General features: G+C 44.7%; 1 protein-coding gene across 6 annotated transcripts in view; it reads left to right on the top strand.

Annotated features, from left to right (window-relative positions):
• Positions 1-19,346, top strand: part of KLF12 (KLF transcription factor 12) — a 233,455-nt gene that overhangs the window by 76,554 nt on the left and 137,555 nt on the right. For all 6 annotated transcript variants that reach the window (XM_083737878.1, XM_083737875.1, XM_083737879.1 and 3 more), the window contains exon 2: positions 13,925-14,013. In XM_083737878.1, coding sequence (XP_083594004.1) covers positions 13,948-14,013 — 66 coding nt within the window. In that variant the 5' untranslated portion in view covers positions 13,925-13,947. The remainder of the gene's footprint in view (positions 1-13,924; positions 14,014-19,346) is intronic.

Raw genomic sequence — 19,346 nt, 5'->3', positions numbered from 1 at the left:
ACTCTTCCCTCCAACTGTGCTTAGGTTTGCTCTGTAAAATGAACAGGAACTACTCTTTGGGATGCTGAAAGTTTTGCTCAGAAGCCGGCAGTTTCACTTTTGATGGACTTGCCTATTAGCCACAAAAAGTATTGATACAGCATTTCATTACAAATTAGAATAATTACTGGGTATGAGATTTAGGTTCTTTTGCATGGTGGGGGGTTAATCCTACATTTATGCTCCACCTTTTTCTGCCATGGAACCCAAGGCAACAGGTTCCCAGGCAGCCTCCACTCACTCATCAAAAGCACTGACCAGACCTGCGTAGCTTTTGCAAGTTGGTAGCCTCATGTGCCTTCAAGCCTTATCCTGTATTGCTTCACTGACTAGTGCAAGGGTACAGCAGGGGGAGAAAGGGAAAGAAAGAGGGATGCACTGGGCAAAAAATTCCTGCCTTGCTGGAGGCTGAGGAGATAACCTCCTGGTCGCTTCCAACACTACAATTCTATGGTTCTGTGGATACTAGCAGTTGGAATATTAACATTTGTTGTTTAGTCGTTTAGTCGTGTCCGACTCTTCGTGACCCCATGGACCACAGCACGCCAGGCACTCCTGTCTTCCACTGCCTCCCGCAGTTTGGTCAAACACTGTCCAACCATCTCGTCCTCTGTCGTCCCCTTCTCCTTGTGCCCTCCATCTTCCCCAACATCAGGGTCTTTTCCAGGGAGTCTTCTCTTCTCACGAGATGGCCAAAGTATTGGAGCCTCAACTTCAGGATCTGTCCTTCCATTGAGCACTCAGGGCTGATTCCCTTCAGAATGGAGAGGTTTGATCTTCTTGCAGTCCATGGGGCTATAAGCACTAATATCAAAAGTTGGATATCCTGTACCACAACTGGCATGAGTTTATTGATTTTTGAAATAGATATTGGTAACCTCAGACAAACCTGTGTTGAAATGAGTTTGCCTTTATAACGTTGTTTCTAATACTTTTAACGTTAAATGGTTCATTGTAATTTCATTACACTGGTACCTTGGTTTTAGAACAGCCTAGTTTATAAACAACTTGGAATTAGAAGGCTGCAAACCCGGAAGTAGGTGTTCCGGTTTGTGAACTCTGACTTAGAAGTGGAACATGTTCCGCTTCCTGTTGAGTGTGTTCCGTTCGTAAATTGAGTCCCCCGCTGCTAATCAGAGGCCTCCTGTTGAGTGTGTCGGTTGTTGAGTTCCGAGCACCCACGCAACACAGAGGTGATATTTGGAGCTTTTGTTTTTGCTAATTTTTTGCATTTTTGTTTGTGTGGCTTTTTTGTTGTTGTTTTTTACTGTGACTTGATCTTTGTTTTATGGGACTAACTTGTGACTGTGGCTTGTGACTTCGTTTTTGTGACTGTGTGGAACCCAGTTCAGCTACTGTTTGCTTGATTGTGTGATTGCAGAAATGAATAAAAGCCCTCCATCCAAACAATGACTATCATCAGTGCACATAAGATTTTTTTAATATATAATTTATATCGTCTACAATACTGTCTTATTTATTTTATAGTACAGTACATTGATTATTGCTTTCATTTTATGGATCAGTGGTCTCATTAGATAGTAAAATTGATGTTAAATTGCTGGTTTAGGGGTTGTTTTTAAAAGTCTGGAACGGATTAATCCGTTTTGCATTACTTTGTATGGGAAAGCATACCTTGGGTTTGGAATGCTTTGGTTTTGGAACAGACTTCCGAAACAGATGAACTTTGGGAACCAAGGTTCTACTGTATTGGCCAAGTGCTGTTTAGTTTCTGTGTGTGTGTTTTTACCGTGTGTCCTGGAATACATCTGGCCAGTAACGTCTTTCAGTTCAATCCTGTACATGTTTACTCAGGCGTAAGGCGCACTGAATTAAGTAGGACTTGTTCTCAAATAAATGTGTGCAGGATTGCAGCCTGACTGAAATTATCTTAGGATCCCAGCCAGTGTTTGAGCTTTGGGTGTCATATTTTTTTTGGGTCATGCATTGCAAGTGCTGCTGGATTGGGCTGGTATAAACATTCCCCCTGCCCCTGGTCATCTAGCACAGCAGAAGCAGAGTGCTTCAAAGTAAGTGAAACAAGCAACATTTCTTTCAAATGAGAAAACAGAACGACTGCTTTTGTTTTGCTGAAGTGAAAATTAACTTAGATGGGTGGCTAATCTTATTGACTGCATTAATTTAACTGCTGCTTAGCTGCTCTTTGGAGATTTGCATAATGGATGAGATATAGATGTTCCAGCCTGCACAACAGCAAGAGTTTATTCCAGTTCAGTATGCATGACCAGTGTGCTGTTTTATTAACATGATTGCTACAAATAGCAGAGATATCAGAGCAATGCTCATACAGTGTTGGGAATCAGACCATGAGATGTCATGAGCTGCCTTTTTTGTAAAAGAGATCGTCACTTTGGTTTAATTCCTTAATGAATACAAAACTTTCGGAAGGATGAAAAGTGACTGGCGGATCAGTGCCATCACTTGGAACGGCTACAGCCTTAGAAATTGAGTTATGGTTCCTATGTTCTAGTCATAGCAAGTACTTCTTCACATAATGCATAATTAATTTTTGGAATTCATTAAGGGAAGGATGAAGTGATGGCTGCCAGCTCAGATGGGTTTTAAAAATGGATTAGATGAAGTTCCGGAGGACAGGCTTATCAATGCCTATTGGTCGTAATTGTTAAATGGCAGCACAACTGCTGAAGACCAGCTGTCAGGGGTAAACAAGTATCGTTATTTGTGTTTTGCTTGTGGGTACATAGAGGCATCTGGCTGGCTGGAGACAAAATGCTGGAATAGAGGAGTCTGATCCAGCAAAGTAATCCCACAGAAAGTGGGGTTACTCCTTCATTATTAAGGTTAGGAACACTCAGAAGTCGCTTGGGCACATGGAGGTGATTTATGGACACATGCCTTTAATGTGGTTCTTTCTTCCGACTCTGCCCCCGGCAGCTTCAGATTGCACCAAAACATCCCCAGGATCTGACCCCTGGTTAAAAATGGTGCCAGTGCAACTTGGTAAAGGCTGGTGGCAGCTGGTGGTCTAGGGAATTCATGCTGGAGAAGGCATAGTCTAGCAGAAGAGCCTACACAAACCCTGTGGCCCAACACTAATCCCAAAAAAGACCCCAAAAAAGAAAATAACAGAACACCTCTAGTCATCACATTCAGCTCCCAAGTTAAAACAGTACAACGCATCATCAGAGATCTACAACCTCTCCTGGACAATGATAGTTCTCTTTCTCAAGCTCTGGGAGGAAGACCTTTCATTGCCTACAGACAGCCACCCAGTCTTAAACAACTCCTAACCCACAATAATACTACAAGCAGACCTAACACGGACACTGGCACCAGAGCCTGCAAAAAACCCAGATGCCAACTTTGCTGCCACATACACCCGGACAACACCATTACTGGCCCCAACAACATCACACATACCATCTCGGGACTATTTAATTGCTCATCATCTAACATTGTGTATGCCATCAAATGCCAACAGTGTCCTTCAGCTCTCTATATTGGACAAACAGGCCAGACCTTACGCCAAAGAATAAACAGACATAAATCGGACATCAGGAATCACAAGACAGAGAAACCAGTAGGAGAACACTTCAATCTCCCAGGACATTCTATACAAGATCTCAAAGTAGCTGTTTTACTACAAAGGAATTTCAGAAATAGACTGGAAAGAGAAGCTGCTGAATTACAACTTATCACCAAACTTAAAACCATGGAGAAACCTGGCCTGAACAAAGACCTTGGATTCTTATCTCATTATACATGACAAAGCCATTTTTCACCTTTTCACCCCTTGCTTCTTCCTGTAAGACCTATTGCAGTCGTTAAGAGTCGTCAACAGGCTCATCACAGCTATCTGCCAATCACCCATTCCCACCAGCCTTCTGAGTAATACCCCTCCCCACCTTCTCACTATATAGAAGGGTCTGGAAACTTCTGTTTCAGTGTATCTGAAGAAGTGTGCATGCACACGAAAGCTCATACCAAGAACTGACTTAGTTGGTCTTTAAGGTGCTACTGGAAGGAATTTTTTTGTTTTGACTATGGCAGACCAACACGGCTACCTATCTGTAACTGGAACTAATCCCATTGTACAGGATCAGGAGACGTAGAGATGCTCTGACCCCAAGCAATTGGCTTGCATTGAAAGTAAGACATGTGTTGTTGTAAAATAGGGATCCACTCACTGTACTGAATTTATTCCACGTTTTTAAATGAACAGCTGGAAAGATAAATGATGGAAGTCAAAGTTGCAAAATCTTTTCTTAATAGCTAGTGATTTATTCTTCCTGTCATGGAACAGCGGGTAGAATGGCTGTTCTTTGATATAATTCTAAATGGTCCTGGATTTATTGAAGTGTTCATGCAATATTTGAACTGTGTCTCTCCTGGTGCTTTATGGGAATCTAGCGTGCCCCATGATTACTTGGAGCAAAGTAATGGGAATCGGGAGAAATGGTTTAAGGGTCTTAAAAGCCTTGAGTTCTATTCCTCGCAGTGCTGTAAAGTCTCCCAACGAGAAGGACATCACCGGTCAATGCACACATGGGCAATGGGAGCAGGAAATATTTCCAGTCTGCGGGGATACCGCATGTGTATTCAACACCCTCTCACACAGGACATATGAAAGAGAAACCTAAAATACCTATGCAGTCATTATAGCAAGGTTGGGGGAAAGTAAAGGAGATTAAGGTAAAGGTAAAGGTACCCCTGCCCGTACGGGCCAGTCTTGACAGACTCTGGGGTTGTGCGCCCATCTCACTTAAGAGGCCAGGGGCCAGCGCTGTCCGGAGACACTTCCAGGTCACGTGGCCAGCGTGACATCGCTGCTCTGGCGAGCCAGAGCCGCACACGGAAACGCCGTTTACCTTCCCGCTGGTAAGCGGTCCCTATTTATCTACTTGCACCCGGAGGTGCTTTCGAACTGCTAGGTTGGCAGGCGCTGGGACCGAGCAGCGGGAGCGCACCCCGCCGCAGGGATTCGAACCGCCGACCTTTCGATCGGCAAGTCCTAGGCGCTGAGGCTTTAACCCACAGCGCCACCTGCGTCCCCACTAAATAGGAAAAGGATTATCAACCACTAAACAGGAAAAGGGATTGTAGTTCTACGATAGAGTACATCAAGGTATGTGTGTGTTCCATGTTCTGTTGCCAGCATCTCCACTTAGTAGGATTCTCAGCTGGGAAATACAGTGGTACCTCAGTTTATGAACTTAAACTGTTCTGGAAGTCCGTTCTTAAACCAAAACCATTCTTAAACCATGGCGCGCTTTCCCTAATGAGACCTCCCACCGCCGGTGCCCTTCCACCGTTCGGATTCTGTTCTCAGACTGAGGTAAAGTTCTCAAACTGGGGCACTATTTCAGGTTTTTCGGAGTTTGTAAACCAAATCATTCTTAAACTGGACTGTTCTTAAACCGAGGTACCACTGTAGCTCTCTCTGTCGCTGTCCCTCCCTCCCCTGCCTCTGTTTCTGAGACCTGTGAAACTCAGACAATATTCCACTAGGTCAGGGTGGGAGAACTTCAGCTTGTGTGCCAAACTTGGCCTGGCAAGCTTCTCCCTTTGGCCCATCAGGCTATTTGGAGCAGGGCACATCACCCACCCTACATCTGGCTTCAAAGGAACAATCAGGAGTTATACGTAAGACTGGCTCTGAAGATGGAAACTTCAGCTGGTGCAGAATTTGGCAGCCAGGTTGCTCACAAGATGCTTTGAGCATATTGCACCGATCCTGGCTTGACTGTACTGGCTGCCAGTTTGTTTCAGGGCCCAGTTCAGAATCGCAGTAATGCTTCATGGACCACCTCTCTCCATATGAACCTACCTAGACCCTGAGATCATCCTCTGAAGCCCTTCTTTGTGTGCCTCCTCCATGTGAGGTCCAGAGGGTGGCAACACAAGAATGGTCCTTTTCTGCAGTGGCTCCCTGTCTGTGGCATGCCCTCTCCTGAGAGGCTTGCCTGCCACCATCTTTAGGTGCCAGGCAAAAATGTTGCTCTTCAACCAGGCCTCTGGCTGATGAATATTCTACAGCCTTTTAAACTGGGGGAAGGGACAGGATTATTGTTTCGTGTTGCTCTTGTTTTTATTATGTGTATTGTGTTTTTTTAAAATCTTGCATTCTTATGTAGTGAACTGCGCTGAGATCTACAGATGAAGGGCAGTACACTAATTTAGTAAATATTGACAATAATAAAGAGAGTTCTCAGTTATTCCTTTGCTCAAGCAATGCGCACTCCCGATGTCTGACCGCTGATGGGTGTTGAAAGTGCACCTTGCTCTGGGAAAAGGGGGAAACAGTTTCCATCGAAACCACTTTTAAAACCTTCGTCCCATAGGTTATGAAGCTGTACTGTTGACACTAAACATTCCAGATTGGACTGTACTGTTAACCCTAGATCCCAGATTGGATGCTGTAGGAAACTGTGATTGTCTCAAAGTGATGGTGAACATTTCCAAGCTCTTCCTTTTCAGCCGAAGTGTCTTACCAGTGGGTCCAATTTGTTTCCCACCTTAACCAGGGCTGGGCGATGTATTGTCCAAAACTGGTTTGACCTGGCAATATATTGCATATCATGATGCGTGTGTGTGTGCTGTGCAAAAATCACACTGTGGGGAAAACTGAAGCCATTCTATGCTTCTACACAGCTCCATCCTTATTTCGGACATCGTGATATATTGGTATATCGTTTAACTGGTGATATGCTTCAAAGTTGAAAACCAGATATTCCCCACCCCTAACCTTAACCTACAATGTAGAAGTGAGCAGCGCGGTTAAGTGTTAAGTGTGCTCATCTGTCGGTGACATTGAAGGCTTGGGCAGAGGCAAAGTTGTCGTGCATGTGAGAAGGGAATACTTCACAGTGCATTGCCAGATCTCCCTGCTGCATGACCAGTTATTCTGTGCTAAAACACACTAATGAGGGCTTAGAATCGCAACAGGGAGCAATTAATTAATGGTGCCTCTTGAGTTTATCAAAGGCGCTTGCACTGAGAAATCTTAATACACTTGGGGATATTTGCTCTTCCTCGTAAGTGGCTTGACATACTTCTTTCAAGCACTTTTTACTTTTAAAAATATAGCAGCTTTAAAACTTTGATTTCCCGGAATGCAGAAATCTACAGCCAAAGGCTCTTCTTTCATATCTTTCTTTTCTGAATTTGGTCACAATTGCTTCATTCACTTGTTGTCCTTTTCACCTAAGAATTTTTTGCCCGAGTAGACTTCACCCCTTCTCATTACTAAACTCTTCGTCAGTTTTCGTTTAGCTAGAAGTATCAGGATGAAATGGTAGAACCTAGAGGTCAAAGTTACGTTGGCAATAATATTAATCTGGTTACCTTCCGGTCTGATTTAGGATAAAAGTGACATTGTTTGGACAATGACAGTTCTCTTTCTCAAGCTCTGGGAGGAAGACCTTTCATTGCCTACAGACAGCCACCCAGTCTTAAACAACTCCTAACCCACAATAATACTACAACCAGACCTAACACGGACACTGGCACCAGAGCCTGCAATAAACCCAGATGCCAACTTTGCTGCCACATACACCCGGACAACACCATTACTGGCCCCAACAACATCACACATACCATCTCGGGACTATTTAATTGCTCATCGTCTAACATTGTGTATGCCATCAAATGCCAACAGTGTCCTTCAGCTCTCTATATTGGACAAACAGGCCAGACCTTACGCCAAAGAATAAACGGACATAAATCGGACATCAGGAATCACAAGACAGAGAAACCAGTAGGAGAACACTTCAATCTCCCAGGACATTCTATACAAGATCTCAAAGTAGCTGTTTTACTACAAAGGAATTTCAGAAATAGACTGGAAAGAGAAGCTGCTGAATTACAACTTATCACCAAACTTAAAACCATGGAGAAACCTGGCCTGAACAAAGACCTTGGATTCTTATCTCATTATACATGACAAAGCCATTTTTCACCTTTTCACCCCTTGCTTCTTCCTGTAAGACCTATTGCAGTCGTTAAGAGTCGTCAACAGGCTCATCACAGCTATCTGCCAATCACCCATTCCCACCAGCCTTCTGAGTAATACCCCTCCCCACCTTCTCACTATATAGAAGGGTCTGGAAACTTCTGTTTCAGTGTATCTGAAGAAGTGTGCATGCACACGAAAGCTCATACCAAGAACTGACTTAGTTGGTCTTTAAGGTGCTACTGGAAGGAATTTTTTTTGTTTTGACTATTGTTTTCATTGAGCATAAGCAGTTTCTCGCCTTAATTCTTGAAGGCTCTTGGGTGACTTTCTTGGTGACATGTTGCTTCTGAATTCATCGGTTAGTGCTAACGCTTTGTTTGACACAGATTTCCAGGTGGAGGCACCTCTCCATCTTCTGCCATGACAGCTGATGCAAAGATTTTTTCCGCTTTCCTGCAATGTCTCTGTCAGTATTCGGTGCCCTTGCCACCTAACAGTTCAGTTTCCTTATGTCTATAATGTTAATGCCAAAGATGCATGGCTTGTGTTGTGCTTGTGCCATAGGACTTTTCTGCTGCCTCCTTCCCACGACTGCCTTTGCAACCCCTGAAGTTCTGTGGAACCTTCCAGAACGGAAAGTGGTTTGGTGCAAGGGGAGCAGGTGGGATAGGCTGGTGACTGAGAGAAATCAGAGAATTCAGCAATGCAGATTTTGCATTACAGTTGGAGAAAAGTGTGAGGGTGAAAGATGTGACTTTCAGCTGCCTAGATAAGCTATGCACCAACATTTAAGTGTTCCTAATACAGTGGTGCCCCGCAAGACGAACGCCTCGCAAGACGAAAAACCCGCTAGACGAAAGGGTTTTCCGTTTTTGGAGGTGCTTCGCTAAACGAATTTCTCTATGGGGTTGCTTCGCAAGACGAAAAAATCTTGCGAGTTCCCGCGTTTTTTTCTCGCTTTTTTCCGCCCTTTCCCTAAGCGCTAAGCCGCTTATCAGCTGTTCCGCTGATAAGCCGCTTCTCAGCTGATCGCTAAAAGCTGCTAGACCACTAATAGCGCTAATCTGCTAAGCTGTCAATGGGCTTGCTTCGCAAGACGAAAAAACCGCTAGACGAAGAGAATCACGGAACGGATTAATTTCGTCTTGCGAGGCACCACTGTATATTGATTTTAGTATTTAACCAGTCATTATAGCCTACTTTCCTAGGATCACATTTGAATCCATATTCTGCTGGATCTGTCATGTTGGTGGTTGATTTATCCACTGAACGCTAACTTCCAGGAATGTGCACATTACCTCCTGTTTGTATTACTCCACGTTTCCCCTGCCTTGCATTTCATTTTCTAATTCAGCTTTCTGGGTGGGGCAGACAATGGAGTATGATACTGTGATGAGCCATGGCTTGTCACAATGGGAATAAGCCACAAGAAGCTTCAGGCCCTTTCCCACTCTCCTACTCCAGCACAGGTTCAAGGAGAGCGGAAACCTTTGCTTAACTGCACTTGAGCGCTATGTCTGAACGCTAAACTGTGGTTAATCTTAACTATATTTTCTTGAAACGAGAGAGCTTCATAATCCATAGTTTGAAGTTGGCTTAAAAAACACCTCAATGTTTTGATTAGCCACAGTCTTTCAGGTTTAGATAAGATGACTAGCTGCCGTTGATGGCAGCCGGAGAGCTTCCATCCTTCCCCCCAAAGCCACACTGCAGAGTGGAAGGAAATGGGGCTTATTGTCTGAATGCAGCCAGTGTTCCAGTTCATATCTTTCCACCAGGCGCTAGTTCTTTCTCTTTCATTCACGGTAGAATGTGACTATGGCAAGGATCCCAAAGTGTTGGCCATATATGGGTTGTTCCATTTAAACTTATTGCTACAAGTGCTTCCTCACCAGCTCTTCTCCTACCCTTGGCTATTGACCAACACAATAGAGTCCCCCACAAAAAAAACCCACACCCCTATTCCAGTCTCTTTCCTGCCCCATTTTGTGGCTATCTGCTTCCTATCCACCCCATTTCTCACACACAATTGTAACACACCAATACAGTTTCTAGCGAAGATGAGGCTTAATTCACTTCCAAGCAATTGAAAATCAGCCTGAGTCAGTAGCTGGACAAGTAGGGAACATTAGCATTGGCAAAAGTTTTTGTTTTCACTTCGTAGAACTGAGAACCCAAAATGTTCTGGATAACTGCATTTGCCCACCTTGTTCAAGCTTTAGGAATCTGTAAAGGCAGACCCTGTGGTAAAGGAGGGATGGTAGACTACCAGCTTTTACCAACCAACCAACCAACCAACCAACCAACCCAACACCAAACTAACATTTCTCACTCCATATATACATACATATATGAGGCCGCTGGCTCATGCTGACCCAGCTTTTTTAAGCATTAAAGAAACAGCGGCCATTTTAGCTGTGACAGGAAGAGATTGAGAGAGAGAGAAGGACTGAGTGAGAGAGAGACAGAGAGAAGGAGAGAAAAAGAGAGGAAGGGGAGGAAGGAAGGAAGGAAGGGAGAGAGAGAGAGAGAGAGAGAGAGAGAGAGAGAAGGAATGGGTGAGAGAGAGAGAAAGAGAGAGAGAGGGGAAGGAAGGACGGAAGGAAGGAAGGACAGACAGGGAAAAGGGAGAGAGAAATATGGAAAGAGGGAAGGAAGGAAGGATAGAGAGGGAGAGGGAGAGAGAGGAAAAGAGAGATAGATAGATAGAGAGAGAGTAGGGGAGAGAGACAGAGAGGGGAGGGAGGGAGGGAGGGAGGAAGGAAGGAAGAGATTGAGAGAGAGAGAAGGAATGGGTGAGAGAGAGACAAAAAGAAAGAGAGAGAAAGAGAGAGAGGGAAGGAAGGAAGGAAGGAAGGAAGGAAAGAAGGGAGAAAGAGAGAGAGTGAGAGAGAGAGAGAGAGAGAGAGAGAGAGAGAGAGAGAGAGAGAGAGAAATATGGAAAGAGGGAAGGAAGGATGGAAGGGACATCTCCACATTCTTGGTTGTATAACCAAAAATCTGCATGCACCATGTAGCCAGTGGGTCATTCTTTAGTTATCGCCCGGTTTCCTGTCCTTGTAGCTGCTAGAAAATGACGGGGTGGGGTGTGGGGAAGAAAAGTGTCTCTGCAGCCAGAATGTGCAGGCTTTAACCAAACTTGAACCTAAGCCTATGCAACTTGTTACCAGAATGCACAAGGTTTACTGAAGTCCAAATTGCCTTCTGTACAGGACTGGTGAGTTGCATTTGACTTGATGGGTCCCAAGTTATGCGAACTTGCTTTAATGACAGTGTCAGTTATTTATCTTCTTGGTGAGATAGAAATAGACACTGGATTTCCCCCCTGTTTAAAAACCAAATATTTAAAAAGTTCTTGTAGCATGGGCGTAGCCAGGATTTATGTTGGGGAGGGCCAGGACACCCACTTGGCACCATCCTCTGTCTGGCTCTGTCGAGCAGATTCGGAATGAAATGTCTCAACAACAGTTGTTTTGAATTACTTTCTTTTGACCCCAGGTTCTCAGAAAAATCTGTCAAACTCTTCAGTCATTTGAAAATTATGCAGTTAAATAAAAAAAATAGCACCAGGGAGTACCTTTCATGTGGTTAACATTTTGCAATATTACAAAGAACACATCTTTTTTATCTTATTTTTAAAAATATCTAAACTAAAGAAAGTTTTCTTGGATTTACTGAAATCCTTTTCAGCCCTTCCACGTGATTGGTCAGTTTGCGGAAGACACACCCACCTCTCAGTCGGGTTGCCAGTTGTGTTGCTAGAATGCGCCACAACGATTTCAAATATTCTGATTATTTCTACTTTTAGTTGAGTTTTTTTATTTACAGTGGTACCTCGGGTTAAGAACTTAATTTGTTCTGGAGGTCTGTTCTTAACCTCAAACTGTTCTTAACCTGAGGTACCACTTTAGCTAATGGGGCCTCCCGCTGCCGCCGCCGCCGCACAATTTCTGTTCTCATCCTGAAGCAAAGTTCTTAACCCGAGGTACTATTTCTGGGTTAACGGAGTCTGTAACCTGAAGTGTCTGTAACCTGAAGCATCTGTAACCTGAGGTACCACTGTACTTGATGGGGGGGGGGCAGCTGCACTCCCTGGCTACACCCATGTGTAGCATTCCTTCAGCTACCTGCCTGTCCAAACTGGTACTGAGCAAAGGAAATCCTTGAAGGGATGTCAACCGAAACCTGCTGTATGGAGCAAAAGCCAGGCTTTCCTCCCCGCTGCAGCAAAGAGGCAAATACGCTTTGGGACAAGGAAAAGAGGTGGCGAAAGCCTTGGAAACAAGAGCAAAATGTAAATGTGTTAAATGGCACATGAACTAGTTGGGCTCCGTTGATTTATTACTGGAAAAACTGTCAAAGGTTCTGGTTAGCTTGCATTAAGAAAAAGAAAAGGCACTAATGCAGTCGGGGCAGAGGGGGGAGGGATGGTTAAAGTATATCAGCTGTAAATTGGTGCAAAGCACTAAAAGGGACATTAGCCTCTAATCAGATTCCAACACTTCATTAAACCTGCCGGCTAGCTTTGAGAATGGTTCTTTTGTCTCCCATCTCTCTGCCCCCTCCTGGCCTTACTTTCAGTGGGAGGGGGTCCCTTTATCCATTTGGGCAAGACCACCTCCGGGATGCAGAATAGCAGGCCTGGCTCATCCTTCATTTTCCTACAGGCTGTAAGCAGCGATTGGCAAACCTGCACAGCTGGTGACCCACCAGGGGCACATCAGCCATGTGTACCAGCCTGTGGAGGCTCAATAAAACCTCCCAGTTTTGCTTCTTGCCTGTAAATGCAAAGAAGAAGAACTGAAGAGGGGGAGCCAAGCCCCTGGTAGCCTATAATGTATGGCTGACGGGCTGCTTTTGGCTTGACAGATCCTAAGGCAGGCAGGTCTGGCTCCAGGGATATTTTATTGTAGAATCGGGCCATCTTGCAGCGAATATCAGGGTTGGCTTTTCACAACTCACAAAAGAGGGAACAATTTTAAATGAAAGGCTTTGAGTGTGGTTGAAATGAGAGCCTCGCTGGTCCCCCCCCCCCTTTTTTGACTCCACCCTAGGCTAATGACCAAGCCACAGATGCTGGATGACACCCTAGGATGTGAAATCTGGACCCAATAAGTAAACACAAACTTTTTCAAGGAAGAGGATTAATTCTGGAATGATTTCTTTCCATGCTTTGGGGCACCTTAGTTGAACACTCCTAATCACACACACACACCCCACTTTCACACGCCACTCCAATAGGAAATTAGCTAAACCCACATTTTCTTTGTATTCCTTAGGGCTGACTTTTCCTCCTAAAAGCAAGTAATGGCTTTTATTTGATTGAAACTTTTATGTATGTGAAGAAGACCCAATGCATCAAATTCTGCTCCCAGATATTCAGAATTCTGAAACAAGAAAGCTGAACCTTACACCCTGTTTTTTAAACTTATTTTTTGCAAATTAATAAATTTCCACACAGTCTCTTATTTGCATAATTTAGTTTGCAGAGCTTTGTTGGTGCAGCTGTGAAGGGCACTGAACTTCCATCCCCTATCACAGGAAATCAATTTCAGCCACTTCTCAGACATTAAAGCAGGCATTAAACCATGCCTTTTGGAGCACATCTTTGCAGCCATGATGGCTAGAAACTTACTATTTAAAGAAAGAAAACCTGAGATGCTTAAGAAGCTGAACGATGTGCCCAATAGCACACTCTGTTCTTTCCTGTGGAATTATGACATAGTCATAGCTCTGGTTATGTAACTTGTAAGGAAAGTGACCTCAAAAAGTAAGCAGTGTTGATATTTTGGTAATATGTTCTAATTTATTTAAACTTACACAGTTGATGAATTGCTTGACTTTCTTTCTTTTCTTTTTTAACTTCCGAGAAGTCTTGAATTGGTTAAGTGCCCTGGTTATTTCATGGCTTCTCAAAGCTCACCCTTGTTTTCCTTGTTCTCTTTAAAGGACATTAACACATTGGAAGCAGAATGTTAATGCTTGATGGGATGCCTGCAGTCAGAGTCAAAACAGAGCTGCTGGAATCGGAACAAGGCGTAAGTGCGAGTCTCTTTCATCACAATTTCATTTTCCTTTTTGCCTAGTCACGTTGTTGGTAAACCTTCACAGGAGTTCCCTTCGCTCCTCTCCCTATTTTCAGAGCAGCGTTTGTTGCAAGGTGCCTACCAATTAGTGGCAGCCACAGACATGCAACTTTCTTTTTGTGTGTGTGTAAATTCCCTTCTCCTGGTCGACTCAGGTAACATCTCTTTCCTCAACACCTCCAGTCCACTTGGCCAAGACTCCTCTGTTAGTCAGGAAGCTGCATCACAACACCCTAAACCATGGGTAGCCAGTGCAGTGCCTTCCCGTTGTTTTGGAGTCCAACTCCCATGAGTCTCAGCGAGCAAAACTAATTGACCGGTATGATGGAAGTTGAAGTTGAAAACATCCATAGCACACAGCAATGGTAATCCCTATGCCAAACCATTGGTTTTCAAACTGGGTGTGAGGAAAACCTTGAGCTCCTTTGGAAGCTTTGCTGTGGTTCCTTGTGGAGAAGATCAGGGGTGGTGGACAAGATTTCACCACTTGCTTGCAGCTACTGATCATCCTTTTAAAAGGCAGTGGGGAACCTTCCCCAGGTATTGAAATTGAAATACTTTATTATTACTTGTGCAACTTGTATACAGTGAGATTACACGAGCACCCCCCACTCAGCTCTCTTAGTCTTAATTCCCCTTGTTTACTGACGCACACCCACCAAATCCAAAAGTCAGTTGCCCTGTTGTTATCTTTTCATTCAGCAGCCTAACAGCCCACAGATAGAAGCTGTTCTTTACCCTGTTGGTGCGACTAATCATGCTTCTGTATCTTCTGCCTGAGGGCAGGAGATCAAGAAAGTGCTGGCCAGGGTGTGAATCATCTCTGAGAATTTTCCTCACGCTCCTGAGGCAACGTTCTTCCGCTATTTCATCCAGCGGATTCACAGGACAGCCCATAATACCTTGTGCTGTATTCATCACCCACCCACCCACCCTCTGTAGGCACTTCCTATCAGTTGATGTCAAACCGCCGTACCACACCGTGATGCAGTATGAAAGGACACTTTCTATTGTGGACCGGTAGAAGGAGATCATCAAATGTTGATTGACATCGTTCTTTCCCAAAACTCTGAGGAGATGGAGTCTCTGTTGGGCTTTCTTAACCACCTGGGTTGTATTGATTTTCCAAGTAAGGTCTTCACTGAGATAAACTCCTAGGATAAACACCTTGCCTGGGCTCTGCGTATCATTGGACTGTTAATAATGCCTCTCGGAGGATAGACAAGAAGGTGTGGGTGGGTGTACATGTGTGGAAATCTTTTTCCGGCTGGAATGGGTCCTCCTGCAAAATGGAAGATCCATTCTATCGATCTTCCCACTTTTGTTTCTGGTCCCACCTGTTGCTGGAAAGCATTCCACAAGGAGATGCAACCCTGAAACTGATGGAGATTCCCCACCCCTACTTTACAATGGGCAGCCGACTGGTAGCATTGAGTGTTCCCAAAGGTACACCCTCAGTTCGTGGGGAGCAACGCGGGGCCCTGTGCCCCAAGCACCTTTGCAGGACGCATTGGTGAGTGAGAGCAGGCCCACGTCTTGCCAAGTGATTTGGTAGAACACTGTGCCAGGACGTGTTTCCTTATATCTGTATAATCAAAGAAGCTCAGTGCATTCCTGTTTGTTTTGTTTTTCATAGAATTGTAGAGTTGGAAAGGGCCATGAGGGTCATCAAGTCCAATGCAGAATTTTTTTTTGCCCAATGTGAGGCTCAAACCCTCAACACCGGGATTAAAATTCTCATGTTCTACTGACTAAGAGGACTAGAAAATCCCCTGAAGGGTCTAGGCCATGACAGATCCTTCCCAGTAGCTCTAATCCCATGGGTTGAAGGCGAGCCCAATTGTCCCCACCCTGAACATTTTTAAAAGGTCCAGGCCATCAGGATAAAAAGTTCTGGCCCAGCACTCAGACATGAATGCCTGCATTCACCTGTTCCTTACCGCTTTAATGGAGGCAGTCTGCTTCACTCTGTTGCATGGGCAGAACCAGTCCCCCAATTCTGTATCATCCTTTACGGTTCTTGTCCCACCCCCATGGTTATGCAGCAGTTTTAGCTCAAGGACTGGGTGAGTATGCAAGACACGCCAGCTCCTCTTTGAATTTGGAATGAGTTCCTATCAGTTACAGCCCCTGGCCCTCTGAGCTCTAACTAGGTTTAGCGAGAGAACGAAGCCACGACTATCTGTGCAGTGGAAGGAAAGGTAATCGTAGTAGTAATGATTATTATGATGGCAGCATAAAGCCTCTGTGAGGGAGGCTCAGAGTCTTTCCATCAGTGCAAGCATGACTTAGTTCAGTGATTTTATGTGTTAAGACTGCCTCTCTGCCAGAGAGATCTAGGCAGGATCTAGAAAATAGTTGTGCTGCTATGTTGTTTCAGAACAATTCAATTTATTCACATGGAGTAGCTAACCTGGGGTTTCTCAATAGGTGGCCAGAATCTATAGAAACGGGCGGCGACAGGTAGATAGCGATGAAATTAAAACTTGAATCTGATGCTTGCCAGAGAACCTCTAACTGTTGAATGGAGGTAGCTGAAGGGAGATCCTTTTATGTTTGGCCATGCAACTTGTGCATTGTCAGGGAACTGACATTGGAGCCAGAGGTGGAGGCAAGGCTCTCGAGCGATGCTGGAGAGGGGCCCAGCAGAGGGAGAGGAAGCCCATCGGCCGGGGAAGGAAATCAGCGCAACACCAGTAGAGAAGGGAGGGAGATGGGGGATTCGGAGAGGGGTCTCCAAGACTCTTCGCCCGAAACTAGTGGGGAGAGCACGGGCACACCTCTGCCCACTCCTTCCCTGTGCAGAAGATTTCCGCGCAGGGAGAGTAGGAGGAGACTTGGTGTCAAACAACTTCTTTGCTGGAAGAGGCTCAAGAAACGCCCACTGACGGATTCTGCGAGCGACTGAACGGCCACGGAGTGAAGGGCTGTCAGCCGAGACAAGGTTAACCAGGCAACCTAGCCAGCTGGGACGGTAACTTACGCACAAGCAACCCCTTATAACCATTACATGCATCATAAGAACCTAAGAGCCCTGCAGAATCAGACCAAAGGTCCATCTACTTCAGCATCCTGTCGTTGCGCCAGAGGCCCCAAAATAGGGATGCCTGCTTCATCAGATGTGGCAAGTTCCCTTTCAGGTTGTTTGGGGCAAGTGCCACCAGTAGTTTATGGAAGAAGCAGCACCAGTTGGTTGGTGGTGCTTCTTCACAACATCCAAAGCTTCAAGAGGTAGGGAGCCAAGTTTTCTAGGGGCTAAACAAGCCGCTGTGTGGCTTTATTGAAAATGTGCTGGCCACATGCTTTGTAGCTGCTGTCTAATGCACCTAGATGTTACCATAGTGGCAAAAAGTGAATAGGTTTGCCCCCAAATGTTCATCTCTCCGCCTGCACTTTCTGCCTTAGTAACTTAATGCACTGCGCCGTGAATCCCAGTGTTGTGAGTGGAGATAGCTGCACCGAAGCCTTGTGTGAATAAAAATGTGTAATGAAATGATGGGATAGCTCTCATCCCTTTTTGTACACCTCTTGTTCCACAACCCTGCAGCAAAGCTTGTTGTTGCAAACTCTGTATTGTGCTTTGTCAAGTAAAAATGAGAATATGCCTCCTGTGGCAGATAAAAGTGGTAAATAATCTTGTTTGTATGTTAAACTTTTCAATTTTCTCTTGAGTTCTTCTTTGTTAGGCTTTTAAGCATTGTTATATATATATATTTTCTTTTTAGGTGCCTTTTGTAAACTGTGTTGCTTTTCTCATTCCTGCCGGGAAGGACTGAAAGACTGATATTCCTTTTAAGCATTATTGGCATTTTTGTTACCGCCTTTGTGGAGATGATTGCTCACATAAGTTATCTTTCAGACCTCTCTCCCTCTCCCAGATTTTGTCGTCTTTATTTCATGCTTGAAGGAGAAGTTGTTAAGCTGTTATTTAGAGACGCCGGCATTCCATTTGTGATGCTCTGTGCCTTGTTACTACCACAGAATGCCATTATTACACATGTCTCGGGGCCCAGCAGTTTGCAGCGAGAAGGAATTTGTGGATAAATGGCGGTTTCATGCTTTGTTAGTGGGGAGCATGAATTAGGCACACCTACAGCAATCCTGCAGCAGAACCAGGCCCTTGCGTTCACGTGTAGAACCGTCATTAGGACTTTGTGAAGTCACTGGGCGTGCCAAATGTCATGCGGTATTAGCAGTCTCATCCACGCTGAGCCTCCAGGCACCTTGGAAAGAGCTTTAAGGCAGCCTGAGAATTTATCCAAGCTGTGCTGGACATCACACAATACCTTCTGGACCAGAATTTGGCATCTCCCGGGTGCAATTTAGAAATAAGTTTGGTCCCTGAGAGATCTCAGGAATCCAGGCTGAATTTTGGTAAGGAGGGGAAGAAACGATGCCCTCCCTAAAGTTTTAGCACTTAAAGACTCACGGCCGAATGTGCGCTGAAAAATATTGGTAGCGTGGGTTACTGTACGTGAAGAAACTGCGCCTACTTTGCTGCTCCCTACACCTCACTGATTGCACAGAAAGGAAACAAGTGTCACATTCAAACTAGTAATTGTGGTTGTTAGGAGTGAAACAAAACAAGCAAGCAACCCCCAGTTGCGATGTGACTTCTCCCTAAGAATCTTGGGGATTGTAGTTTGCCTAGGGCATCAGTTCTCAACCTGTGGGTCCCCAGATGTTGTTGGACTACAATTCCCATCATCCCTGAGCTCTGGCCTTGCTAGCTAGGGTTGATGGGAGTTGTAGTTCAACAACATCTGGGGACCCACAGGTTGAGAGAGGCTGGCCTAGGGTGTTGGGAATTGTAGCTCTGCAAGTTCCCTTTATTCTTTGGGGAAAGCTATGTGCTTTTAATGTTTTTTTGGGGGGTGCAGCCTTAGAATCCTTCTAATACGTGTCTGTAGCTTCTTTATTTTACTATGCTCATTGCAGATAATCAGTAGTGTGAAAATTACAGATAAAAAACCCCCTCTGCTCAGTGACATTCAAAATAAGTATCTCTCAACCCTGAAGTGATTGGGTGATAATCATTAGATACACAATGCCTTGATGCAGCATCACAGTTCTGGTGGAATAGTGACCTGGAAGGCAGGTGAAGCAAAAAAAAATTATGGTAATCCATAAGTCATTTAATGAAATGTATTTTCTAGACCAAATTAAACTGTGCCACTTGAAGTTGTATTATTGTCACTTTAGTAGCAACAGGAGACACCATCAGAATTGGGACTCGGTACATAGAAGGGGAGGCCAGTCCTCCCCATCTCTGCCAAAAATCGGCA

This window comes from Podarcis gaigeae (genome assembly GCF_964106915.1).
Source record: "Podarcis gaigeae genome assembly, chromosome: 4".
NCBI lineage: Eukaryota > Metazoa > Chordata > Lepidosauria > Squamata > Lacertidae > Podarcis > Podarcis gaigeae.
The sequence above is the reverse complement of the archived record's forward strand: the minus strand, read 5'-3'. Positions and strand labels throughout refer to the sequence as shown.